Consider the following 27,754-nt stretch of genomic DNA (forward strand, 5'->3'; position numbering starts at 1 on the left):
CCATGTACAAATCCCTCGACGTTAGATTAGCAAAATCATATCTCAGAAGCGACAAAACTTAAGGCTCATCATGGGCATACTAACTGCCTTTTACCGTCACATGCTTATAATATAACAAATTCTAGTAACACCATAGACACATGCAGTCTATGTGAGGTCTTTATTGACCGGCCAGTTCAACCTAACCTTACCTTTGTTTCGGGAAAAGTTTAAAAAATATTTGGCGAAACAAATTTTCAAATATCAATGCATGTTTTGAGATACCAGAAACGACTTAAATTGGTGGGCTATAAAACTGCATACTCAAAAAATTCCCTAAATAAAAAAAAATCGAAATTTTCGTAAAACTTTCTGGTAAGTTCCAGTATTGCTTAGAAAACGTTTCTGAGATTGATTTGCATAATTTTAGTTTCAAAATTCATGGACATTTTCTCTTAAGTTACCGAAAGTAAAAGAAAAGAAAGAATTCAATTCCCGAAATTTTGTAAAAACTGCCACTGCTATTTTCGTGTTCGCAGCTGTATGTGGAAATTGAAATAATAAACTCTATTACTATCGAAAACATTTAAATACTTAGTTTATTCTTCTATGAAAAACAAAAAAAATATCATAGAAAATAATAAATGCCACATTTTGCAAATATGTCTTAAACTACTAAAATTGCATTAACTTTAATATTATCTCTATTTTCTTTTTATACTTTTTGTTTGGCTGCTAAAACATTTGGTGATTGAAAATTGTTTACGTTTGCTCTCTGTTGATTAAATTTTATATGCAAAATATTTTATTTTCTAGGTTTAGTTACTTGTATGCTTAAAGCAACTATTAAATGCAATACATCAATGAATGAAGTGCAACCAGTTTTTGTTAGTTTGCTAGTTTGTATGTAAAAGTGTTAGTGTGTTGAGTTTAAGAGTGAAAATAGTAGTTGGTACAGCAGAAGTTGAAATGGTGCATTAACTAATACATATGGAAAATATTCTGAAATTAGAATGTAACTGAAGAAACAGATATGAGTATGTAAAGGGTGGATCATTCGAGAAGGATTTAGATAATAAAATTTTTTTCTGAGATATGCCGTAAAGACTCACCCTTTATAAACAGATGTCACAGTTTTAGAAAAGCTAAGCATAAATAAAACAAGTAAGGAAGGCTAAGTTTGGGTGTAACCGAACATTACATACTCAGCTGAGAGCCGTGGAGACAAAATAAGGGAAAATCACCAAGTAGGAAAATGAACCTAGGGTAGCCCTGGACTGTGTTTGTATGACATGGGTATCAAATGGAATGTGTTAATTAGTAATATAAAAGAGAGTGGGCCTTAGTACTATAGGTTGACGACTTTTCGAGATATCGCCATAAAGGTGGACCAGGGGTGACTCCGGAATGTGTTTGTACAATATGGGTATGAAATGAGTATTTTAAAAGTAAGTGGGCCTTAGTTTTATAAGTGGACACCTTTTCGAGATATCGCCATAAAGGTGGACCAGGGGTGACTCTATAATGTGTTTGTATGATATAGGTATCAAGTTAAAGGTATTAATGAGGGTTCTATAAGAGAATGGCCCTTAGTTGTATATGTGAAGGCGTTTTTGAGATATCGACCAAAATGTGGACCAGGGTCACCCAGAACATCATCTCTCGGGTACCGCTAATTCATTTATATATGTAAAACCACAAACAGTATTCCTGCCAAGATTTCAAAGGCTTTTGATTTCGCCCTGCAGAACTTTTTCATTTTCTTCTACTTAATATGGTAGGTGTCACGCCCATTTTACAAAGTTTTTTCTAAAGTTATATTTTGCGTCAATAAACCAATCCAATTACCATGTTTCATACCTTTTTTTCATATTTGGTATAGAATAATGGCATTTTTCATTTTTCGTAGTTTTCGATATCGAAAAAGTGGGCCAAGATAAAGTGATTTCAGATAAGTATGTGAACTAAGTTTAGTAAAGATATATCGATTTTTGGTGAAGTTATCGTGTTAACGGCCGAGCGGAAGGACAGACGTGGCTTCAACCGATTTCGTCCATTTGCACAGGAAATAGAATCTATGCCCCTACCAAATTTCACAAGGATTGGTAAATTTCTGTTCGACTTATGGGATTAAAAGTATTCTAGACGAATTAAAGGAAAAAGGGTGGAGCCACGCCCATTTTGAAATTTACTTTTATTTTTGTATTTTGTTGTACCATATCATTACTGGAGTTGAATGTTGATATACTTTACTTATATACAGTAAAGATATTGAATTTTTTGTCAAAATTTGACTTTAAAAAAAATTTTTTTTAAAGTGGGCATGTTCGTAATCTGATTTTGCAAATTTTTACTTAGCACATATATTGCAATAGGAGTAACGTTCCTGCCAAATTTCATCACGATATCTTCACCGACTCGCAAATTACAGCTTGAAAAACTTTGAAAATACCTTCTTTTAAAAGTGGGCCGTGCCACGCCCATTGTCCAAACTTTTACTAATTTTCTATTCTGCGTCAACCCACCTACCAAGTTTCATCGCTTTAGCCGTCTTTGGGAATGAATTATCGCACTTTTTCGGTTTTCTCGAAATTTTCGATATCGAAAAAGGGGGCGTGGTTATGATCAGATTTCGTTCATTTTAAATAGCGATCTGGGATGAGTGCCCAGAAACCTACATACCAAATTTTATCAAGATACCTCAAAATTTACTCAAATTATCGTGTTTACGGACGGACGGACGGACGGAAATTGCTAAATGAGTTTCTTTTTTCGCCCAGATCATTTTGATAAATATAAGTCTATATCTATCTCGATTAGTTTATGCCGTTACGGATTAGCGTTATGCGAACAAAGTTAATGTACTCTGTGAGCTCTGCTCAGCTGAGTATAAAAAGTTACGGCATACAGAACCCCTGGGACGGGTGTTTTAAGTAGTAGCTATCGACAAGAAAGTTGTGAAATATAAGCCAGTCTTCAAAGAATATAAAATAAAATTCAGATAAGAAAAACTTCATTAGTATTAGGGGACATAGCACTCACTAATTTGAACTTAAAACAAAGAACACAGTAAATATGCTGAAAATACAGGAACATAAAAGTAATAATAAATATGTTAAATACATTCTAATTAAGTACGTATAAATTATTAGCAATAAGCAATCGAGCAAAGTTTATAATCGGATGATATACTTATTATACAAGCTAAGGAGTGTGTGCTAAATTCTATGAATTTTCTACCAATGTTGCCATATTTTTTTTTCTTTAGAAACTGAATTTTGCTTTCAAAAATTGACTCTCTGCAGAATGAACTATTTTTGCGGCGGCAAAATTTTTTTTTTTTTTTGTAAGCATGCCTCTTATATGTGTTATACTTAGATTTTTGCGTCGATTTGGCGCTGGCGCTGCTTTGAAATAACGCATATTGAAAGCTTCCCTGCTTGTTTAGCTTTAAAATAAGTTAAATATGGCAAAACTGGTTTCGTAAATTTTTTTCGTACAGAGAACATTCTTACACCTGACCTCTTTTCAAGTATAAGCAAATCATTTTTTGTAAAGCAGGGATGCACCTTAACGTTAAGCTAATCGTTTATCAAAAAATTTCCACCGTTTCCGTTGAAACACTTCGAAATATTATCGATAAAGAAATTATCAAGATAAATTGTATCTCGTTTTTAACCGAAACGAAAAGCTTTCGTTAACGTTAAAAACGTTAACGAAAACGTGATACTTTATGTTTGAATTGTGCTGGCAATGCTATAGCCATGGTGAAGCCGTAAGGTGGCAACAACGAGCGCACATACACACACAAACTCTATGTAATTTGTTTGTGTAATTCGTTGGTGGTAATGTCAAAAATACTCTGAGAAATGTTCGTACTGTCAAAATTCATGAGAAAAGTTGCAATCAGCTTGGATAATGCTTTCACCTTTAATGACTCCGCCATCAATCAGCTTTGCCAGCATAGTTTGAAATTAATAATCAACATAAACGATTTGATTTCGTTTTGATATGGCAGAAAACGAAACGAAATCACTTCGTTAATTTGACGATCTTAACGTTAATAAACGAAACGAAATGATATCGTTTCGTTGGTTAAGCATGCCTGTTGTAAAGTATTAAAAAAAATTATTCTAAATTTAAACCAATTTTTTTCTTGTTAATTATTTTAATGTTATAAATAAATAATTAAATTAAAAATTAAATTAGAAAATTAAATTATAATTGAAGGCATTTTTGTTTTTGTTATCAGGATACACAATATTGCACACCCGTTTAGCCACATACTTCTTCTTCATTCTTCTTCATTCATCTCGCCTCATTGTCCATCTCCTGTTGTCGTTGTTCTGTTATGGTTGATACGCTGAATAGGCCAACTTTTGCGCTTCGTCCAGTGTACGTCCATAGCCATGCTCTTCATGTGAATAATGTGGATGTGCAACAACTTCATAGTTTTCTTTCTTTGATTCAAGTAATTTTTTGAGGCCAATAATACCGCTAAGTATTAATGCAATTTTACCAATAACAAGCGCTTTGAATGAGATCAATGCCAAGAAACCGATGGCAAGTGGCAGAAGTGCAGCCATTTTCAGTTTGAAGAGTAACAACAATGGCATTAGATATTTCTTCTTTTCTTTTTTCTTACCGCGTGCTGGAATTTATAAAACAAAATTTACAGAAAGCTAATCAAATGTTTATTAGATAGCTGTGCAAGTTTTTCTTAAACTAAAAATATTTTCAAGAAAAATTGTTAATTTAAATAAATTGGTTTGTCTCCTTCAAGGAAAGGAAAAGGACAAAGAAAAGACTATATTTTTATTATTTATAAACAGAGAGTACCCTTTTAATTAAAGTATGGAAACATTTTTAAGGCAATTTTTAATTTATTAATTTTAGTTTTGAGTAAACAGTTAATCTAGTAAAAATATGACTTCATTTGAGGCTTTTAAAGAAATTCAAATAGTGTGGACCCAAACTTGGAGAACGCAACAAAGGCACTTTTGTTTGGAACCATGAAACATGACAAACATCATTTCAACAGTAAGCCCTTGGACATGGTTATCAGGTTTGTGAGTATATGTGTCCTAGAAAACTTCACAGAAAAGCATTTGAGACTTTTTACGTCAATTGTTTCCACTCGAAAAACTTGATATCTACAAAATCTACCAAAGTTATTGGAAATGTTTGCATAGTAGAGTACATTATTAAAAGTGAACAAGTAAGGAAGGTTAAGTTCGGGTGTAACCGAACATTACATACTCAGTTGAGAGCTATGGTGACAACATAAGGGAAAATAACCATGTAGGAAAATGAACAGAGGGAAACCCTGGAATGTGTATCAAATGAAAGGCATTAAAGAGTATTTTATGAGGGAGTGGGCCATAGTTCTATAGGTGGACGCCATTTAGGGATGTAGCCATAAAGGTGGATCAGGGTTGACTATAGAATGCGTTTGTACGATATGGGTATCAAATGAAAGGTATTAATGAGTATTTTAAAAGGGCGTGGACCTAAGTTCTGTAGATGGACGGCTTTTCGAGATATCGCCGTATAGATGGACCAGGGGTGACTCTAGAATGCGTTTGTACGATATGGGTATCAAATGAAAGGTGTTAATGAGCATTTTAAAAGGGAGTAATCCTTAGTTCCATAGGTGGACGCCGTTTCGAGATATCGCCATAAAGGTGGACCAGGGGTGACCCTAGAATTTGTTTGCACAATATGGGCATCAAACGAAAGGTGTTAATGAGTATTTTAAAAGGGAGTGGGCCTTAGTTCTATGGGTGGACGCCTTTTCGGGATATCTCCATAAACGTGGACCAGGGGTGACTCTAGAATGCGTTTGTACGATATGGGTATCAAATGAAAGGTGTTAATGAGTATTTTAAAAGGGAGTAATCCTTAGTTCCATAGGTGGACGCCGTTTCGAGATATCGCCATAAAGGTGGGCCAGGGGTGACTCTAGAATTCGTTTGTGCAATATGGGTATCAAACGAAAGGAGTTAATGAGTATTTTAAGAGGGAGTGGGCCTTTCTGGACCAGGGGTGACTCTAGACTTTGTTTGTACGATATGGGTATCAAATGAATGGTGTTATTGAGTATTTTTAAAAGGGAGTGGGCCTTCGTTCTATAGGTGGACGCCTTTTCGAGATATCGCCATAAAGATGGACCAGGTGTGACTCTAGAATGCGTTTGTACGATATGGGTATCAAATGAAAGGTGTTAATGAGTATTTTAAAAGGGAGCAATCCTTAGTTCCATAGGTGGACGCCGTTTCGAGATATCGCCATAAAGGTGGGCCAGGGGTGACTCTAGAATTCGTTTGTGCAATATGGGTATCAAACGAAAGGAGTTAATGAGTATTTTAAGAGGGAGTGGGCCTTTCTGGACCAGGGGTGACTCTAGACTTTGTTTGTACGATATGGGTATCAAATGAAAGGTGTTAATGAGTATTTTTAAAAGGGAGTGGGCCTTCGTTCTATAGGTGTTCGCCTTTTCGAAATATCGCCATAAAGGTGGACCAGGGGTGACTCTAGAATGAGTTTGTACGATATGGGTATCAAATTAAAGGTATTAATGAGAGTTTTAAAAGGGAGTGGTGGTAGTTGTATATGTGAAGGCGTTTTCCAGATATCGACCAAAATGTGGACCAGGGTGACCCAGAACATCATCTGTTGGATACCGCTAATTTATTTATATATGTAATACCTGCCAAGATTTTAAGGGTTTTTTATTTCGCCCTGCAGAACTTTTTCATTTTCTTCTACTTAATATGGTAGGTGTCACAACCATTTTATAAAGTTTTTTCTAAAGTTATATTTCGCGTCAATAAAACAATCCAATTACCTTACCATATTTCATCCCTTTTTTCGTATTTGGTATAGAATTATGGCATTTTTTTCATTTTTCGTAATTTTTTATATCGAAAAAGTGGGCGTGGTCATTGTCGGATTTCGTTCATTTTTCATACCAAGATAAAGTGAGTTCAGATACGTACGTGAACTGAGTTTAGTAAATATATATCGATTTTTGCTCAAGTTATCGTGTTAACGGCCATGCGGAAGGACATACGGACGACTTTGTATAAAAACTGGGCGTGGCATCAACCGATTTCGCCCATTTTCACAGAAAACAGTTAACGCCATAAAATCTATGCCCCTACCAAATTTCAAAAGGATTGGTTAATTTTTGTTCGACTTATGGCGTTAAAAGTATCCTAGACAAATTAAATGAAAAAGGGCGGAGCCACGCCCATTTTTAAATTTTCTTTTATTTTTGTATTTTGTTGCACCATATCATTACTGGAGTTGAATCTTGACATAATTTACTTATATACTGTAAAGATATTAAATTTTTTGTTAAAATTTTACTTTAAACAAAATTTTTTTTTAAAAGTGGGCGTGGTCCTTCTCCGATTTTGCTAATTTTTATTAAGCGTACATATAGTAATAAGAGTAACGTTCCTGCCAAATTTCATCATGATATCTTCAACGACTGCCAAATTACAGCTTGCAAAAGTTTTAAATTACCTTCTTTTAAAAGTGGGCGGTGCCACGCCCATTGTCCAAAATTTTACTAATTTTATATTTTGCATCATAAGTTCAACTCATCTACCAAGTTTTGTCGCTTTATCGGTCTTTTGTAATGAATTATCGCACTTTTTCGGTTTTTCGAAATTTTCGATATCGAAAAAGTGGGCGTGGTTATAGTCCGATATCGTTCATTTTAAATAGCGATCTGAGATGAGTGCTCAGGAACCTACATACCAAATTTCATCAAGATACCTCAAAATTTACTCAAGTTATCGTGTTAACGGACGGACGGACGGACGGACGGACGGACGGACGGACATGGCTCAATCAAATTTTTTTTCGATCCTGATTATTTTGATATATGGAAGTCTATATCTATCTCGATTCCTTTATATATGTACAACCAACCGTTATCCAATCAAACTTAATATACTCTGTGAGCTCTGCTCAACTGAGTATAAAAAGGGGTAACCGAAATATGAACGGATTGCGATGATACAGGGTGTCAAAAATTAGTTTTTTAGACGATGGTATAAGTATACGAGCCTGGTTTCATTGGGCCACTTGAGGGCAGCGCGCTGCCACAACGTCCATTAAAAAAAAAAAAAAAAAAAAAAAAAAAAAAAAAAAATCACTCTTTGACGTAGACAGCCATCTCAACCGTTGAACTTTAGCTGAAATGATGATATTTCATTCTAACAGAGTGAATATCAATGCATTAACTTTGGTTCGTAAACTGTCATTTCGGTATACTTATTGGTGGGTCTATCTCTTCTGCTTCAAGGACTTAAAACATTTGATTTCGGACCAAATTTACGGCGTTTTCTTTTCTAAAACTAATGTCGCCCCATTAAGTTTTTACAGCTCGTTGGTAAGTTTGTGCATTTCTTTCACAAAATATTTTAAACTGAATAAGAAAAGGAGCACCGTTACCTTCAAATGCAGCCATTTTGCACAGATCTAGGTGACTTAGTCCAAAACTTAGAAGTTAATAGTGCTACTTGAGGGCAACAATTTTTCCAGAAAACAAAACACTATTAATTTTCATGAAAGCATTAAAAAGAAAGCAGAGAACCTACAAGAGCAGCAAAGAGCACCAAAAACAATATAATAATTAGAACTGAAGGAGAAAACAACTTTCTATAGTTTTAAGAGGAAACTATTGACTACAAGGAAAATTAAAGATGGACAGTAGGCGGGAAAGTAAATATATATATATATGTATCTTGATGCTATCTTGTATTGCTTACAGGTTTAGAAATTGCTGCATGCCACACATACCTGAAGTTGCATTATTGCTATACAGGAAGATAGAAATTTGTTGCTGACAAATGGACATTAAATGAACAGAAAGTGGTAAGGTGAGGGACATTAGAGTGAAAGGAAAGGAAAGAGTAAGAGTGACAGCAAGATTGGACTACAGAGAATCGGAAGAAATGGGCAGATGGCGAGAAAACCCGAATAACCGACAGAAGCAAATAGAATGCCATAGCAATTTTTGTTGTCATATTGGCCTACTGAATTGTAAAATCGCGGGTTCGAATCGAGCCCAAGGCCTTACAATAATTATTTTATCTTATTATTGTTATGATACGTTTTTTCTTAAATGAAAAAAATTTTTAACTTAGAATAGAAGAAAGAAAAAAAGTAGACTAACGCCAAAGCTCGTTGTATGGATCCATTTCGGGAACTGCTAAATTCCTTCATTGGCAACGTTTAGGCGCCGCTGCTCTAACCATTCAGCTATCACAGCGGTTGTTTTTTGTCTTCATGATTTCTACTTCTATCCTGTTTCCTTAATTGATTTTCACAGCGCTGCGACATCTGTTGCAGAAAAGATGTGACAATTGTACTTCTCTTATGGCAATGATGCCATAGTGTCATATTTATTCCCCATGCTCTGGGATGTACTAAAAATTTGTATTGTTATATTGGCCTACTTTTCTTTGCTCTATTCTAATATAAACAATTTTTTCATTTAAATACTTTTTGGAGACCAATATTAACAACGAAAAAAATGACCTGAGTAGCAATTGATGTAGCCTTAGGAGCATTGCAAAAATAACAATGAAGTAAGTATCAGTTCGGGCGAAACCTAGCATTATGTACCCAGCATGCGTTTAAAAAGAAATGTCAAGAACATTGATATGAAAGCTGAAACAAACTTAATATAGGCTCATTCCATTTCAAGACACCCGGTCCGCGCAGGACATGATTTTTGATTTCGATGAAATTTTAATATGTTGTTCTTTGGTTAAAATAACGAAACACGTGTTTTTTTTTTTTGCCTCAAAAAAATGTTTTTTCGGATTTATCGGCAATTGAATTCCATAAAATGCAATCGGTATTTTATTCACCTATTTTTTTAACTGTCAATAACTTTGTTAAAAATTTACCGATTCTCATGATTTTTTCTTTGAAATGTTCGTTATTACTTTTAATTTTATATAAATTTATAAAAAATTGCATATAGTTACAAAAAAATAATTTTTTTAGTATTTAGTAAAAATGTATGACTTTTTTTTTTAAATTAATATTTCAAATAACGGTTATTGTTTTTGTTTAAACTTTTTTATATCGGGTGACCAGTTTTATATTTTAACTTGGGTAAATATCCATTAGCCAACGCTCGTTGTTTTTGAAATATGGATTTTTGAATATTAATCTTTTTTTCGCCATATATTTATGCATTACATATGAGCATACAAGGCGATCAGTGCCAAATGCTTAAAATTAATTAAATGTCCTGCGCGGACCGGGTGTCTTGAAAGGGAATGAGCCTATACATATGCAAATATCGTATTTCGTGAGAAGCTATAAAACAGTTACGGTCATACCAAATCTCGTTAAACTAAGTCGCTTTTTGTTTGAGTTTGATTTAAACAAGTAAGGAAGTATAAGTTCGGGTGAAACCGAACATTACATACCCAGCTGTACACTTGAAATGCTGTTGTTTTTTGTTTTGTGTGCTTAATAGTGTTACAAGGCTGCGCAAAAATACATATACATATGGTTCTATTCTGAAGAATTTTTCTTCGAGTTATGGTTCCCGGAACATAGAAAATTGCTTAGTCATAAAAAGGGCAGTGCCACGCCCATTTTTTAAATTTGAAGTTTTTCCTATTTCTTGTTAGAAATCCACTTGGAAAATGAAATACCATTAATATAAAGCTCTTTTTGCAAAGATATAGCTTATTTTATTCGTCCACGACCCTTTTAAATATCTTTTATATAAAAGTGGGGGTGGTCCTTAACCGATTTCGTTAATTTTTCTACAAAGCATTCCTTGTAGTAAAGGCAACCTCTCTGCCGAATTTTGTTACGATAGGCTTAACGATTTTTGATTTACAATTAATAATATTTGTAAAATTGATTTTATCATAAGTAGGCGGTGCCACGCCCCTTTAAATTTTTTTTTTCATATTTTTATCAAGAGTCTGAATATCAGTCCACACGTCAAATTTCAACATTCTAGGTGTATTATTTACTAAATAATTAGGTTTTCTGTGTTTTCCAAAAGGTTATATATATAAAAAGTGGGAGTGGTTATCATCCAATTTCGCTTATTTTCAATAAGTCTATTCTGGGTCCAGCTCATGTACCAAATTTGGTGAAGATATCTCAATATTTACTCAAGTTATTGTGTTAATGGTCAGACGGATGGACGGACGGACGGACATGGCTCAATCAAATTTTTTTTCGATACTGATGATGTTGATATATGGAAGTCTATATCTATTTCGATTCCTTTATACCTGTACAACCAACCGTTATCCAATCAAAGTTAATATACTCTGTGTACAAGTACAGATTGTGAAGAATTAAAAGGAGCGGACCAGAACAAATGTTTTTTTTAATTTTCATTCTTTGCACTGCCATATATACATAGGTAACGAGGTAACGTGTCATAGGTATATTGCAAATTTTGTGATGGCGAAAACTTTTAGCAACTTAAAAAAAAAAAAATTGGCGTGGATGTTAACGAATTTTCCTCAGATCTAAGTATAAAACCAAGAACCATAATTTTGCAAAACTGTAAATTGATATGGGCGGCTTCTAGTTAAAGGCTTTCAAGCTTCTAAATTTTCTTCTCCCTAATATGGGCGGTGTTAGAAGGCCAAAATCGTATAAAGGGTTAAGAGCCAATCGAGTAAGTTAGCTTATCCCATCTATAAGCACATTTACTCCCAACGCCCATGCCTTCGCATAGCAGTTTTTAAATTTGATATGAACGCAATCATTTCTTATTTTTACTGTCACCACTTAAAAAAGCATACGGTGTCCAGTGACGGTATCACCTTAAACTGGAACAATGTCATATGTTTGTTGTTGCTTGTTTTATAGTTGGGTGACAGCTCAAGTGATTTCTCCAAGGCTGTTTTGTATGCTGCTTGGATATTTGCGGCAACGACGCAACTTATTGTCACTTTCCTTATTCGTATGGTCAGAAAGTAGCTGATTGCATGTTTAATATGCACATTTGACAAATATTTAATTTCTCTATTTACATAAAAGCTTTTCCTTTTTCGCATGCTCACACGCACACACACACATATCCACATACATACATACGCCTACATAAGTGGTTTGATTACATTTGTATGCTCAACGCATTTCGCTAATTTCATTTCATTATTTGTATGGCAACAACAACTTTGGCTAAGTAGGTAGACAACAACAAAAAACGACAACAACATAAATAACAGTAATGAAGGCGATAGTTTTATAAAAACCATAATTAACAATTTTGTTTGCATTAATGTTTGGCTCTATGCCCACGAGCTTCATGCGAGAAAGTGCTTTATATGTACCACCCGGTTTGTGGAGATGTGGCTAATTTTGGCATTCAATTGAAGGCGATTTGCGTTTATTCGCGTACTAAGCAGCTTTAGTTTTTAATAACAGCAAGCAGTTTCTGAAACGACTTTTAAAGAGATTAATCACTTACTTGGTAGTGTGGAATGGGGTCCCAGTTGGAGTTTGGGGGCCCATGCAATATTAGTAAAGCAACACTTAAAACTACGTCCAGCACAGCTCGCCTTAGGGACGTGCAAAAATTCAAATTCCGCTCGAGTGTGGAGGAGTAGTGCTTTGTTCCTACCCAGACATCAACTGAGGCTTTGATATAACCGGCTATAAGTGTCAACAAAAATGTTGGCAGGTGCTCTACTTTGCACATCGTTTGCCGAAGGCTTCTACAGAGGCTCTTGCCAGCTAATATATCTTTTATCTGCCTTCTAAGAAAACTCACCTCCTTATTCCACTATAGCATCATTGCTTTTCCACGGAATTTACTTGGCGAGCAAGTTCCATTATACGCAGTCATAATGAAATTGTTGGATGTTGGACGTTCCTGGATCTCAATTTAGTTCGTTCGTTTGTGGCTTCTAAAGGTTCCTCCCTTCTCTAACCCTGACACAAAGATGCTCTCAGAATGATGGCTGATCAGGCACCCCTAGTAATACGTTAATATATCAAGTTCTAAACTCAAGGGTTAGGAAGAGTTCGCGCGCCGCCAATTTACTGTTTTGGGGGATTATCTGCGCGACTCACAACACATTTTGGCTGATTGTTCCCCTTCGTAGTTCTTCTACGTTCCCCTCTTGATTTCTTGTTTACAGACTTTCGAGATATTTTCTGACCAATCCTGTTTCTTTAACGAGAACTAGGGGGTGGGGAGGGATGGCCTAGAAGGTTTAATGCGGTCATAGTCCCAAGGTCGGTATAATACCTTAATAGTGCCTGTTACGGGGACGTACCGTATTTACATGTATCCGGCCAGGGACAATTAACATCGATAACACTCCCCAAAACCTTCGGTGAATATCTTTATCTTTGCAATACAACTTCATTATGCGTGGTTTTGGTATCGTGGGGATCTGCGCTCTATCCACCACTTCAATACGTGCGCTCCTGCCCCGCCTCAGCAATGTCGCATGCTCTGATCTCTGAACCATTAAACCACCTCGCTCAATCAAAGGTTGGAAGCGACCTAGTTAGCTCTTGGTTTCTTTCTAAATATCTGCCTCTTTTTGCTGCTCCTTTATATTTGGATTCCTTCTGGTTACAGCTTTAGACCCACTTATCTTGTCTATGCAGTTGGCTTGCTTCGTGGCCCTGGGACTGAGTCGTTTTTGGATTTTTTAAAGCAAGGTTTTTGCCTTCAGCCGAACGTTGCCTCTTCATTCTGTCCGCGAATCTTTTTCGTCCTCATCCCATTCCAAGCGCTTCACTCTCCTCCCAAGCGCTGCACAATTTTTAGTGCTGCACTGTACTGCTAGAGAGCTTTCTTTCTCCCTCTACTCCGTATCTTTTCCACTCTACCTCTACGTGTGGGTTCACCTTTTGTTCCATCACGGGGCTCGTTGACTTTTGCACTACTTTCGTTCCCTGGCTCCGACTTATCACTTGTTGCGCTTGTCGTGCGACCTCGTTCTTACTTATTAACATAATTTTTGTCGTAAGACCACCTCACCGACAAAGCTGGCTCAGCGGTCTAATATTAAAAATAGCGAAGAGAATCGTACAGTAGCGTCCCTTACTGTGGTAATGTCATCATTACTTCCCTAGGCAGCCCGCACCATCTTCTTATAAGCAGGGTCCGCATAACACGCTGTACTAGAAAGGTTGGCAGGTTTTGGTGCCCTACAGCCCGCCGTGCTCCTATGAGGCGGAATGGCTAGATGCAGCCACATATTAGGGTGCCATGGAGTTTGGCTATGCGCTAACATCATCGGCAAGTTGCCTACCCTAGCGATGGATCTGTAGACTTGCGTTGAATAGAATCATAAAAGATTACTGAGCTGTGGCTCCTCATTGTCGGCTTATCAACTTTAATAATGAAAAATTATAGAAATGGCGAGATGATCAATGAGAGAAGCCGTGAGCACTAAATCACTTTTGCCACATCTGGACGGGGAGAGTACTAACAAAACCAGGGTATAGCCTTAAGAAAGGCTTGTGCCGTCAATAATTTTCTGGAGATCAGAAGGATCATATATCTTGTATCTTTTATGGGTGGGTACCATATTCAATTTAAAATTGAAAGTTTCTCGAAAAAATCTCTCGAGACAATCTAAACATCCTGTAACATTTCTACAAAATGTAAATAAACAAACACAAAAATGTCTTAATGACAATAAATAAGAAAATATTTATTAACGAGCTCAACAAAGCACCGTTGTACTTTCGAGAGCAAACCATAAAAAGCCTGTTGAGCATCACCGGTTTGACGACCTCAAAATTTGCCACATTTGCTATCACACAAACGCACCTGGTCATGCAATCTCAGCCAAAGACAAGATTCAACAATAAAAACAGGATTTTTTAAGCTTCACTATGAGTATGAAACAACAACAATGCATAACCCACATAAAAGTCAATTGTATCCGTATGACATATACACACACATACTGCCTGCATGTGATGTTGTGATAGCAAACTGTGATATCAATTGCTTGGCGCTATTGAACCGATTGCCCGTAAAAAGTTGTCCAGTTATTATTTTCTGTTGCAACTATTTCCCTCCCTCTTGTTGGCGAGCTAAACGGTTTAAGTTTTCTCTACTTTTCCTGAAACTTTTTCTTTTTAATGCATTAAAGTTTCAAGATGATACATACATACATACCTACATATATGTAATATAAAAATGTCAAGTCTGTTTTTTTGTTTTTGTGGCACATTTTCTTTTCTATACTTACATTCTTCGAGCGCGCGTTGCATATCCTGTATTGAGTCTTTTGGCACTTTGAACTGCAATGTGTGTGTGCCGAAGAAACGCGCAATACGTTCCACCAACATAACATCGACCTCATTTTCGCGCGCTTCTGGCTCTTCAGGTAAGGCAGCATCATTGAATGAACGTGCCGCTGGGATATCGTCAGTCTTTATAAGTGAAATACCTTCGGTCAGTTTGACATCACCATTTTCAGAGTCGAAATAGTGTAACGCTCGCTCCTGGGAAATGAAAAGAGGAAAAGTTGTTGTGAAAATGATGGAAAATAATATAAAAAAAGATGATAAAAAAATTTTAAGCACTACCTTTATATAAATGCACCAAAAAATAGAAGGCAATGTTTCCTTTAATACAGACATATTCTTTTTGAATTTTGACTAAAAAACTTTAACAATAGCTCTTGTAAAAGAATTTTGGGATTTAAAACTATAAAGGTGGAGCGCAATCTTTTAATTTAAGGCAACCCATGTACTTGGGAGTAACTAATTGATTATTTAGAATTTAAACACCAGCTCAACCTTTATAATTTTAAATCCCAAAATTCTTTTACAAGAGCTATTATTAAAGTTTTTTATTCAAAATTCAACAAGAATATGTCTGTATTAAAGGAAAAATTGCCTTCTATTTTTTGGTGCATTTATATAAAGATATGCTTAAAATTTTGTTATCATCTTTTTATTTTCAATTTTTTAGTACTGCCTACAAAAAGCAATTTCAACTTTGATTAGTAACTTAAGTAATCGCTAAGTGAAAATTCTTATCTTTATTTTTTTGTTCCAAATAGCAAGATTTAAGAGAAGTAATGGAATTTTCGCTGACAACACTGGCGAAAACAACAGAATTCCACCTCGCATCATAACAAGAGAATTCCACCTCGTTTGTCAGCTACTTAATTTGCACAGTTGAAAATCGTGGTGAAATTCGCATATGCCTGAAATTCTAAAAGAATCGTGGTGAAAGTCGCGTACGCCTAAAAGTATGCAGGGCGTGCATTGAGTTGGGCCTTCAACGAGGTGCCATGAAGGTATGGCCTAATCTTCTAACTAGTTCGAGTTGTGCGTTACGTAGCTCAAATTTTGTGATCAAATATTGCACTGTCACCGAGTTTTAAACTATATTTCAGGTTTAAGGTCTCTAGATATCCAGGAAGTTAGTTAAAAATTGATTGCAGGATTCCCAATTTAAAATTAGTTTTCTCAATATCTCGATCCATGCCCCACCTAACGGATTTTTTTGAGAAAATATTGCACTGTCACCGGGTTCTGACTTACGGCTCAATTTTCATATCTCAAGCTTACCGGGAAGTTACTCCAAAATCGATCGCAAAATTCCCCTCGTTTTTCAGGAATTTGTAGTTATCTCAACTAGCACGCCACCTAGTGGAACTTTGTTTTCCATAGATTGTATTGTCACCGGGTCTCGAACTATGTGCTAAGTTACAAGTCTCTAGGTAACCGGAAAGTTGGTTAAAAATTGGATTGAAAGATTCCCAAATTAAAATTAATTTTCCTAATATATCGATCCATGCGCCACCTAGCGGAATTTTTTTGGTCAAATGTTGCATTGTCACCGGGTTCTGACCCACGGCCCAATTTTCAAGTCTCTAGCTCACCGGTAAGTTACTCAAAAATCGATCGCCAGATTCCCCTCGTTTTTCAGGGATTTGTAGTTATCTCAATTAGCATGCCACCTAGCGGAACTTTGTTTTCTATAAATTGTATTACCACCGGATCTCGAACTATGTGCGTTAAAAATGGATTGAAAGGCTCCCAAATTCAAATTGATTTTCCTAATATCTCGATCCATGCGCCACCTAGCGGAATTTTTTTAAATAAAACATTGCATTGTCACAGGGTTCTGACTTACGGCTCAAGTTTCATATCTCCAGCTCACCGGGAAGTTACTCAAAAATCTATTGCAAGATTCCCTGTCTTTTTTCAGGGATTTTCGTTTATATCGATTCATTTGCCACCTGGCGGCATTTTGTTTTCCACGAATTGTAGTGCCATCGACTCGTAAACTATGTGCTTAGATTCAAATATCTGGATCACCGAGAAGTTAAGTAAAGGTCGATCGCAAAATTTTCATTTTAAAATAAATTTTCTGTATATCTCGATCGGTGCGCCACCTAGCGGATTTTTTCACTTGCATTGTAATGTCTCTCAGATCTGAACTATGTTCTGAGTATCGAGTGTCTAGCTCAACGGGAAGTTACCGAAAAAGACTTTTCCGTGGGTCAAAAATTCGTATGGAAATGAGGGGACAAACATGAAAGCGACTTAATATAAAGGTAATTATAATAAAAAACGTTTCTAAGTAGCTTGATTAAAAAGTATATCGAACTAGTTGAGCCATGACTAGTGACATTAGGCGATGAAGCGAGCAGTGTCGTGCGACTCGATGAGCTGTCTACAGTTGTAACACCTCTCCCACAATCGATCTCCTAATTCCTGCACATTAGGTTGTACTGTTATTTTGAGACATCTATTGAAAAAAGTAAGTTGAAAAAAATAAAAACTAGGTGAGTCGACATAAAGGTTCCAGTTGTCGAACCAGAGGCAGTCGGAATATTGTCCTGAAGTTGCCTTTTCTATGCCGTAAGGGAAAGTTTTGGCGCCTTCCAAAAAAACTCCAACTTGGGTCATTATGGAATGAAAGTTATTCATCTGGTACTATTTTCAGTATCCCTCAATAAATATCGGCTAATTAATATTCCACAATGAAGCAAAAATATGTTTACTATATTCACAAGGCCGTATTTTCTTGGTCGAAAATATTCTTTAAAGTTCTCTGTACCAGATGTGTCAACTTCTTACATCACATGCCACTCCAATGAGAGGCTTTTTTTGCAGTAAGATTCATATGTATGTATGTAGCTTTTTGCCTAAGACGGCCCATACATGACACAAAAGCCATGCGCAAATATAAAACGATGGAATTTGTGCAAATGAAAATTTTGATATACACGGCTCAAAAACACTGCGCAATATTCATTTTTAGTGTAGCGCAACAAATGAAACATGTGTTTTAATTGTATAAAAAAGGCACTAATTGTATAAAAAAACACTACTTATTATCCACAGTGCTGGTAATTCACAGTATAAGTCGAAAAACTCGCACCAGAAGCGTTTATTTTCCATTTTATTTATAATATATATATTTTAGTTGCAAGACCAGCTCAACTCATTGCAGCACTGCGCAATATTCATTTTTCAACTAGCGCAACAAATGAAACATTGTTATAATTGTATAAAAAATTATTATGTATTATTAAATTTGTGTGAATTCCTGTTACAAGCTAGAGATGGTCCTTACGCCTTCGATATTAACATTTTTAAGAAACAATTACTGATTTTATATTATCATAAACCACAGGTAAACTGTGTCACATTCACCACACACAAAGAAAAAAGCATGTGCAATATTTGCAGACATGCGTAAATATCAAAATCGTTTTGATTTTAGCACAGTTCTCTGCGCAAATAGCGCAACCAGTGCACACACCGGGCAAATCCTTGCGCAAATTGGTAATTGGCACAAGGATACTTGAGCCGTGTAATTGGCGTATAAGTAAGGTTAGTTAAGGTTGAATTAGGCGGGCAATAAAGATCTCACATATACTGAATGTGAAAAACCCCAAACAGGTGCCAGTACCTAAGTTATGACAGAAATACGTCCTCTTGGCAAATACTAGAAGCTCTCTAGGACCTGGCTTAATGGCTGCTTCAGCTGCGCCTGATAGCTGCAGCATTGACTTCGAGGGCGCAGGAAATGAATACAGAACTTGCTCACCCGCTTCCGCCTACAGTCCGCATTTCTACATCTGCTGTCTGTCATTGACGAAGTATGTATGTGACGCTAGAAGGCAGTGTCCGGTTGGTATGCCTTCCGTGAGCCTTAAATTTTCTATCTTTAGAGATATGAGCAACTTTGTAGGTCTGACATCGTATGATATCCACATAATCTGTCTCCTTTTTATTTCTCCCAAGCGGATTGGGACGCTTATCGTCGACTCATCGAGTGAAACGCCCTCCTTTACCAAATCAACGGCCTTTTCGTAACCTTTAATCCCTCTTTGAGTGGGAACCCAGTAAAGATGTAAGGTCCACCCTGAGCGAAGTCTCTCCAACCAAGAAGGGTAAGAGAAAAATGGTAAACTAAGAGTAAAAACAAGTAAGGAAGGCTAAGTTCGGGTGTAATCGAACATTACATACTCAGCTGAGAGCTTTGGAGACAAAATAAGGGAAAATCACCATTTAGCAAAATGAACCTAGGGTAACCCTGGAATGTGTTTGTATGACATGTGTATCAAATGAAAGGTGTTAATGATTAATTAAAACGTAGTGGGCCTTAGTTCTATAAGTGGACGCCTTTTCGAGATATCTCAACAAGGGTGGACAAAAACTGCGGTGTCGACTTAAATACTCTCTTGGCCAGAGCGTTTTCATCCATTCGCATAACAGGACCTAGCCAGCGAACGCTTTGGGCTTTTATTTGCTGAAAAAAAAAGGGTGACTGTAGAATGTGTTTGTGCGATATGGGTATCAAATTAAAAGTATTAATGAGGGTTTTAAAAGGGAGTAGGCCTTAGTTGTATATGTGAAGGAGTTTTCGAGATATCGACCAAAATGTGGACCAGGGTGACACAGAACATCATCCGTCGGGTACCGCTAATTTATTTATATATGTAATACCACGAACAGTATTCCTGCCAAGATTCAAGGGCTTTTGATTTCGCCCTGCAGAACTTTTTCATTTTCTTCCACTTAATATGGTAGGTGTCACACCCATTTTACAAAGTCTAAAGTTATATTTTGCGTCAATAAACCAATCCAATTACCATGTTTCATCTCTTTTTTCATATTTGGTACAGAATTATGGCATTTTTTTTAATTCTTCGTAATTTTCGATATCGGAAAAGTGGGCGTGGTCATAGTCGGATTTCGCCATATTTTATACCAAGATAAAGAAACTTCAGATAAGTACGTGAACTAAGTTTAGTTAAGATATATCAATTTTTGCGCAAGTTATCGTGTTAACGGCCGAGCGGAAGGACAGACGGTCGACTGTGTATAAAAACTGGGCGTGGCTTCAACCGATTTCGCCCATTTTCACAGAAAACAGTTACCCTCATAGAATCTATGTCCCTACCAAATTTCACAAGGATTGGTAAATTTTTGTTCGACTTATGGCATTAAAAGTATTCTAGACGAATTAAATGAAAAAAGGCGTAGTTACGCCCATTTTGAAATTTTCTTTAATCTTTGTATTTTGTTGCACCATATCATTACTGGAGTCGAATGTTGACATAATTTACTTTTATACTGTAAAGATATTAAATTTTTTGTTAAAATTTGACTTAAAAAAAAAATTTTTTTTAAAGTGGGCGTGTTCGTCATCCGATTTCGCTAATTTTTATTTAGCACACATATAGTAATAGGAGTAATGTTCCTACCAAATTTCATCATGATATCTTCAACGACTGCCAAATTACAGCTTGCAAAACTTTTAAATTACCTTCTTTTAAAAGTGGACGCTGTCACGCCCACTGTCCAAAATTTTTCTAATTTTCTATTTTGCGTCATAAGGTCAACGCACCTACCAAGTTTCATTGCTTTATCCGTCTTTGGTAATGAATTATCGCACTTTTTCGGTTTTGCGAAATTTTCGATATCGGAAAAGTGGGCGTGGTTGTAGTCCGATTTCATTCATTTTAAACAGCGATCTGAGGTGAGCGCCCAGGAACCTACATACCAAATTTCATCAAGATACCTCTAAATTTACTCAAGTTATCGTGTTTACAGGCGGACGGACAGACGGACATGGCTAAATGAATTTCTTTTTTCACCCAGATCATTTTGATATATAGAAGTATATATCTATCTCGACTAGTTTATGCCGTTACGGATTACCGTTATGCGAACAAAGTTAACATACTCTTTACGCAGTCAAGTTTATTTCCGCAACTTTGAGTGTTGTTTAGTTAAAAATTATCTTGAATATGTACGTCTTATAGGTAGGATGCAGTTCTAAATATGTTGGTAGGGCTACACACTTTGTTTGAAATGGGTAAGGGAAAAGGGAGGAGATTGAAAAAGGGAAAGTGAAATCAGGGAGGTAAAGAGAATCTGGGCGAGGAGGGAAACTGAAAGAAGAGAGTGCGGAAATGGATAAAGGTAGGGAGTGCAAAAGAAATAAAGGGCATATATATAAAAGGTGTCAAAAAAGGGAAAATAAAAGGGTTAAGAAAGGGAAAGAAAAAGGGAGAAGGTGCGAAAACATCATCAAAATTTATGATGAAGATGCTTCGCAATAACTAAAGCCAACTGGGAGCACTAAGAGAGGTAAAGTACTCTTCCACCTTCAGTGAAGGTCTCCCCTTTCCTCTGCTTAAAAACTGCTGTGTCGACTTAAATACTCTCTTGGCCAGAGCGTTTTCATCCATTCGCATAACAGGACCTAGCCAGCGAACACTTTGGGCTTTTATTTGCTGAAAGATCTTCAAATCTGCGAAAAGTGCTACATCTCGTCGTTAAACCTCCCCTCGAACCATAAATGTTCCGGAGAACTTTTCTGTCAAACACTTCAAGAGATATCACGTCTTCTCTCGCCACCGTCCATGATTCTAAGCCTAACATTAAGATATGACTAGCTCTTGCAGAGCGAATTTGGTTCGTAGAGAGAGGACTTTACAATTCATTGCCTAGTCAGTCCCAAGCAGCACTTGTTGGCAAGAGTTATTCTCCGTTTGATATTTTCACACGATTAAAGGCTGCTTTGAAGTCGACATACAGGTTGTGAGTTGTATCGTCAAGATTGATAAGGACCAATGAGTTCGCTGATGGCACAGATTAGAAGTGGAATATAAAATGGCAGTGAAATAGATGTGGAATGAAAACTGAAGAAGGGGAAATTCATGGGGAAGACCCACAAAAGATGGAAAAAAGAAGAAACAGTGAGAGTGAAAGCAGAAGGTTAGCTACAAATACATGGAGAGACAGATGCAGGGAAATCTGCACAGCGACGTAATATAGACTGGTTATAATTACTTTCGAATTATTTTTATGTTCTGCAAAAAGCCAGAAAGGGTTTACAAGTATCTCATTAATGTTTTGTACATTAAAAGCCTAAAAGCTTCTCTTCTACGCAAAGTTTTGGATCAGCCCTACCTTAGCGTCACCACAAGAGGACGCATCTTTCATTTACTAAATCTCCTGGCACATTCCTTAAAGCTATATGATGGAAGGTAATGCCCAGGTTTTAAGTACCGTTTAAGCAAGTTAATTGCAGTTTAACAATACCACTGTCTGATGAGCTAAGCTGTAGTTAGAATCGAAACCCAAAGACTGCGCCCAAGAAAGAAGATCTATGGGAAAGATGTCTGCTCAGTGTTCTCCTTATAACTTACGTAAACAATGTTTATATCTGTTTATGCACTACTACCTCGTTAACAGGTAAATTTTTATGAAACTATGTACATTGCTTACTAGATTTTAAGAATTTTTACAAGGTTGCCACATATTTGAAAGTTTTAAAAAATTAAATGAAATAGGAAAATATGGGCAAACGATACGCAAGTTTTTTGCGTCGTATTTCACCAAATATATCTCAAATTATATCACTTTCTTTCTCGTTCTCTTCCACTATATCTTCCGTTTTTATTCCTATTCTTATCCATACCCAATTTTATTTATCTGCCTCCCACTTCCGAACCCATTCCCACTCCAACAAATGATCCCAATCCCATGCCCCCAGCGGGCTAGGGGGATTTGAATATACCAGCGGCATGTATGCCTGTCGTATGAGGCGACTAAAATACCAAATTGATTCAAGGGGATGTGTAGCGCAAGCCTTTCAAGGGGTTGCCAGCGCAATATATAGCCTCTTCCACCCAATTGTCAACGTCACCTAACCGTGGCGAATCCTGTTTCTTTAACAGCCAAGGCTCTGGCTACCCTAAGGTCCTCATGGATCCAGGGGTTGGAGCGTTGTATGGCCTAGAAGGTATCATGTGGGCAAACCAAATCATTTCCGAGATGATCGGGCTTGTACCTTAACACAACAACAACATCCCACTCCCATACCCACTCCTACTTACACTCGTATTCTCATCTTTTTTCACTTCCATTCAGCCTCGAATTCCCACACCCACTTCCGCTCCATCTACCTCTAAATTTCCTCATATATGCAATCTCTTTCCAATTTCAATATCTTCGTTTTTATGAACCAACAAGAAACTATATGAAACTAACACAGGCACAATTTTTAAAAGTGCATTCACCTTTATATTTAATATATAGCTAGATAATTGAGATGTTCTCATATGCAATAATATTCCTCTAGGCGATGTATCTTCTTTCTCAACAAACAGATGCATTTGTCATAGTGAAGCTTTGCGAAAAACAATGTTGAATCTTCTTGCCTCTCCCTTTCCCTCGCCATGTTTCGTTCCTGTCTTTCCTCCGTATGTTCCCCTTTCACTTTCTCGTTTTTTCTCTCCTACTCCCGCATACTTCCTCTCTCACCATCTCCATTTTTGGGTTGGATTTTATATAAGGTGCCACGATTCAATTTGTAGATTAGTAGGGGTAGACCCCCTTAAAATCACCAAAATGGAATCCGCAGCTCTAGGAAACTCTTAGTTTATGAAGTATAAGCTTTTTAATTTCCAAATTTAATAAAATTTCAACTTAAGTCCTGCACTTAAAATTCGGATTCGATAGCGGTATCAAAAGACGCGTATTTGCGTGAAGATTCAGAATGCGAAAGCAGAAACTATATTTTTTATCTCGTTTAAAAGTTATTTGCGGAAAACCCGTCGATACTATTGTCGTTTTTTTCGTTGTTGCAATTAAACAAACGAAAACATATGAAGGTGGTGAATAGTGTTGCCAGCTCCGCAACAATATCTTTTTAACTTGGTAGAACATTATAAGGTAGTGGCACGTTGACATAAATGCAAACAAACATATCCTATCAATGTATTTTGATTTTGTAAAACTCTTTGACGGGTTTGTTTAGAGGTGAGTCTTTATGTTAGTTTTCTTGTTGCCGGTGTCGGATCGGTTAAGGGTAATTTTTTTAAAGGTGTTCTACGTAGAATTACTGTGCATGGCGTAGCCGGTGTTGGATCGGCTAAGGGTTATTTTTTTAAAGTCCGGCCGAAGGCCGCCTACGCTGAAGGGTGTACTACTCAGAAGGACATCACCGTGGCGGTAGCCACGGTTATACCACACACCCGGACTTCGCATGGCATAGCCCAGGGTTATTTTTTATAAGCGCGGCCTAAGGCCCCCTATGCAGAAAGGTGTTCTACGCAGAATTACTGTGCATGGTCACTATAAAGAGTTTTTCAAATTTTTGGTAAATACAGACTAGAAAAGTTAAAGATATATATACATCAGATGAAAGGTATTTTATAAGTTATTTTTCGATTTTTTTGTTTTTGAAATCCATCCACTAGTTTCGGAGATATTTTGATTTGAAAAATTCATAATTTCGCCTTTTGACATGGAATTACCCTCAAACCTTTCGTTTGCGCCAAAAAAGAAATATACCGTTGGAATCAGCGGAAAAATCTCTATAAATTTCGATTTTTTAATTTTTTTTGACAAATGTATGTATTCTGCACTTAAGTCCCTTTTGCAAAATCCTTATCATAAAAAATTTTAATATTTACTTAAAAATCTCGCGTTTCGGTAAATTAAATACATTGGTTTCAAATTATTCAGAGAATTACAAAAACAAAATACATTGATATTGTATGTTTGTTTGCATTTATGTCGACGTGCCACCACCTTATAATATTCTACCAAGATAAAAAGATATTGTTGCGGACCTGGCAACACTATTCACCACCTTCATATGTTTTCGTTTGTTTAATTGCAACAACGAAAAAAGCGACAATAGTATCGACGGGTTTTTCGCGAATAACTTTTAAACGAGATAAAAAATATAGTTTCTGCTTTCAAATTCTGAATCTTGACGCAAATACGCGTCTTTTGATACCGCTATCGACATGTGCGACCCGAATTTTAAGTGGAGGACTTAAGTTGAAATTTTATTAAATATGGAAATTAAAAAGCTTATATTTCATAAACTAAGAGTTTCCTAGAGTTGCGGATGATAATTTTGTGATTTTTTGGACCCCCTCCACACCTCGAAGAAAAAAAAGTTGAAAATCGTGGCACCTTATTCAAAATATCCCCCCCCCCTCCCCCCCCCCCCCTTTTTCTTCATCCCTTTCCTTCACTAGGTTCCTCTCCTTCCTACTTTTTCCTCGAAAAAGTCGCAACTTTTATCTCCATTTCCATAATTTTTTAAATCATCATACCATCTTCTTGCCTCCTCTCTCTTCCCCCCTCCATGTTTCATTCCTGTCTTTCCTCGGAGCTTCCCCCTTTCACTTTCTCAATTTTTCCCTCTGCTACCCCCGCTTAATTATTTTCTCAGCATCTCGCTTTTTTCTTCATCCCTTCTCTTCACTCTCCTTCCTCCTTCCTATCTTTCCGTCGAAAAAATCGTCATTTTTATCTCCATTTCTATAATTTTTTAAATTGGTTCATACGATCTTGAGTTATAAAGTTACCAACATATTTTTCATTTGCTTTTTTATAAGAGATAAACCTATTCAAAAGGCTGCCTAATAAATTTCAAACAAATCGCACCATGCTGGTTCACTTTTCTGAAAAGAATATTAGGCTTGTCTAGAAGGTCGGCCAGTGATTCACTTTCTCGAAAAAAAGTTTACCAAATACTAAACGTAGCCCTGCACCTAATCCCGATTCTCAATTACTTAGAATAGGTTGTTCCTCCTAACGGAATTATAAGTTACTTTTTTTTTTTTAAACATATCGGCCCTTGGTTCACTTAGCGGAGAGATAATAAAGAAAACGGACCACATCGTTAATCTTAAGCATACCGGTGGCCCCATGAACGCACACACCAAATTTCATCAAAATCAGTCCAGTCGTTTAGGAGCAGTTCAATCACAAACACATGTACATATGAAATATATGTATTAAGATATTTCATCTATTCACAAAATATTTCAAAACATTCAAGCTTTTGTTCAATATTCATATCACTGGTGTCTTCTTATTGGTTTTGAAATCTTTCAGCATTTCAATTCTCTTACCTTCAAACACAAAACCATTGAACGATCACCACAATCTTTAACCATCTTCAAAGCACTAGTCAGCAAACTATCTGTTTCGGATACTTGATTGGTACCGGATGAAGCAGCACTGGTCGCCACCAAGGCGAATAAACACACAAATTTGAACATTTTCGCAGTATTTTTTTTTTTATATAAAATTTGTTGTTTTTTGAGTTTGTTCGTCTTCTTCTCTGCGCACTGCACAACTTTTTTAAATGCACTTCCGGCTTATGTCACCGGATTTTTAAATCCTCTGTATTTGTCCTGATTGACTGCACAGCTTATCTGTTTATTTATTATTTTTTTTTGGTAATATCTATTATATTTAGTTAAGCGATCGTACGATCGGTCAGAAGGCAACCGGTAAACTGTGACTAGGAGACGTTTGTGTATCGAGTTTTATTCCCAGCCTACAAACGAATGCGACAGTGAGTTTAAGCAAATGTTTTAATATAAACACGTACGAGTTCACTCATGTTCATACATACATATCGTACTGTTCATTATACGTGCATGTATGTGTGTGACATACAAATACATGTGCATCGAGTTAATTTATATGTAAGCATTCTTGTCTATTTGTAAGTCAAATTGGATTGCATTCAATTGAGTTAGGTAAAACGTAATCGTGGTGAGAAAGCCACTTGTTTTGCAGACTTTTTTTTGTTATTCTTATTGTTATTGTTTGTAGAAAAAAGTTGATTGAAAAATGAAGTTCACGGTGCGGCTTAATAGTTGCGTTTGTTGCTATTGTTGTTGTTTTGCATGTGTATAAGTAGACCAATACTAATACCACCCAACCGTCGGTCAGCAATTGCAGTTTGTAAATTGAGCTTATCTATGCTTGTTGCAATTGCACTGTACTGTGGGTCAATAGGCCTGAATCGTTAAGAAAAAATAATTAAAAGCCTCCATGATATTTATTGTCTTAATGAAATGTTAGGCAATTTTTTAAGGACGACACAAGGTTTTCCACTAGCTCAGCTGTTTTAGTGGATTTCAAGTTATCGCTAGTGCTGACTGCGGCACAGCAGCCACCAGCGAGAGCAAAACTTTGACTATCAAGTTTCCTTTCGAAATAATTCTCACTTATACGATATTCAGTGGAGCAGTTTCGTGTTTTAGTGCTCTTTTTGTGAAGAGAGGATTGTTCATGTGTAGGTTCTATTTGTTGTGCACACCTATATTTGTTACTAATTTCAAATGCAATGGAGTTTTGAAGGCAATATTATCACTGAATTCTACTATTTGGATCCCCGCTATCTTTTACTTTGCTTTTGTTTATATAGATTTCCCTGACTGAGCCTCTTGACAGTGGCCACTAGTTGCGGATTCTATTTTTTAAACCT

The 27,754-nt window shown here is 36.5% G+C and overlaps 1 protein-coding gene across 1 annotated transcript; it reads right to left on the minus strand.

Annotated features, from left to right (window-relative positions):
- Positions 1 to 555: 555 nt before the first annotated feature.
- Positions 556 to 26,796, minus strand: Osi9 (DUF1676 domain-containing protein Osi9). The gene is made up of 3 exons (XM_067763043.1): positions 26,385 to 26,796; positions 15,213 to 15,468; positions 556 to 4,630 (listed from the first exon to the last, which is right to left on the minus strand). The coding sequence occupies exons 1-3, from the start codon at positions 26,532 to 26,534 to the stop codon at positions 4,329 to 4,331; spliced, it is 708 nt and encodes a 235-aa protein (XP_067619144.1). The 5' UTR covers positions 26,535 to 26,796; the 3' UTR covers positions 556 to 4,328.
- Positions 26,797 to 27,754: the final 958 nt, after the last annotated feature.

The sequence above is a fragment of the Eurosta solidaginis genome, chromosome 1, assembly GCF_040869045.1.
Source record: "Eurosta solidaginis isolate ZX-2024a chromosome 1, ASM4086904v1, whole genome shotgun sequence".
Lineage (NCBI taxonomy): Eukaryota > Metazoa > Arthropoda > Insecta > Diptera > Tephritidae > Eurosta > Eurosta solidaginis.

What these genes read in the sequence shown, in the direction of transcription:
- Osi9 (XM_067763043.1), bottom strand. Translation starts at nt 26,534, where the DNA reads ATGTTCAAATTTGTGTGTTTATTCGCCTTGGTGGCGACCAGTGCTGCT. An exon ending in CAATGGTTTTGTGTTTGAAG is followed by an intron (nt 15,469 to 26,384) that starts GTAAGAGAATTG and finishes TTCATTTCCCAG; the next exon opens with GAGCGAGCGTTACACTATTT. An exon ending in GCAACGCGCGCTCGAAGAAT is followed by an intron (nt 4,631 to 15,212) that starts GTAAGTATAGAA and finishes TATAAATTCCAG; the next exon opens with CACGCGGTAAGAAAAAAGAA.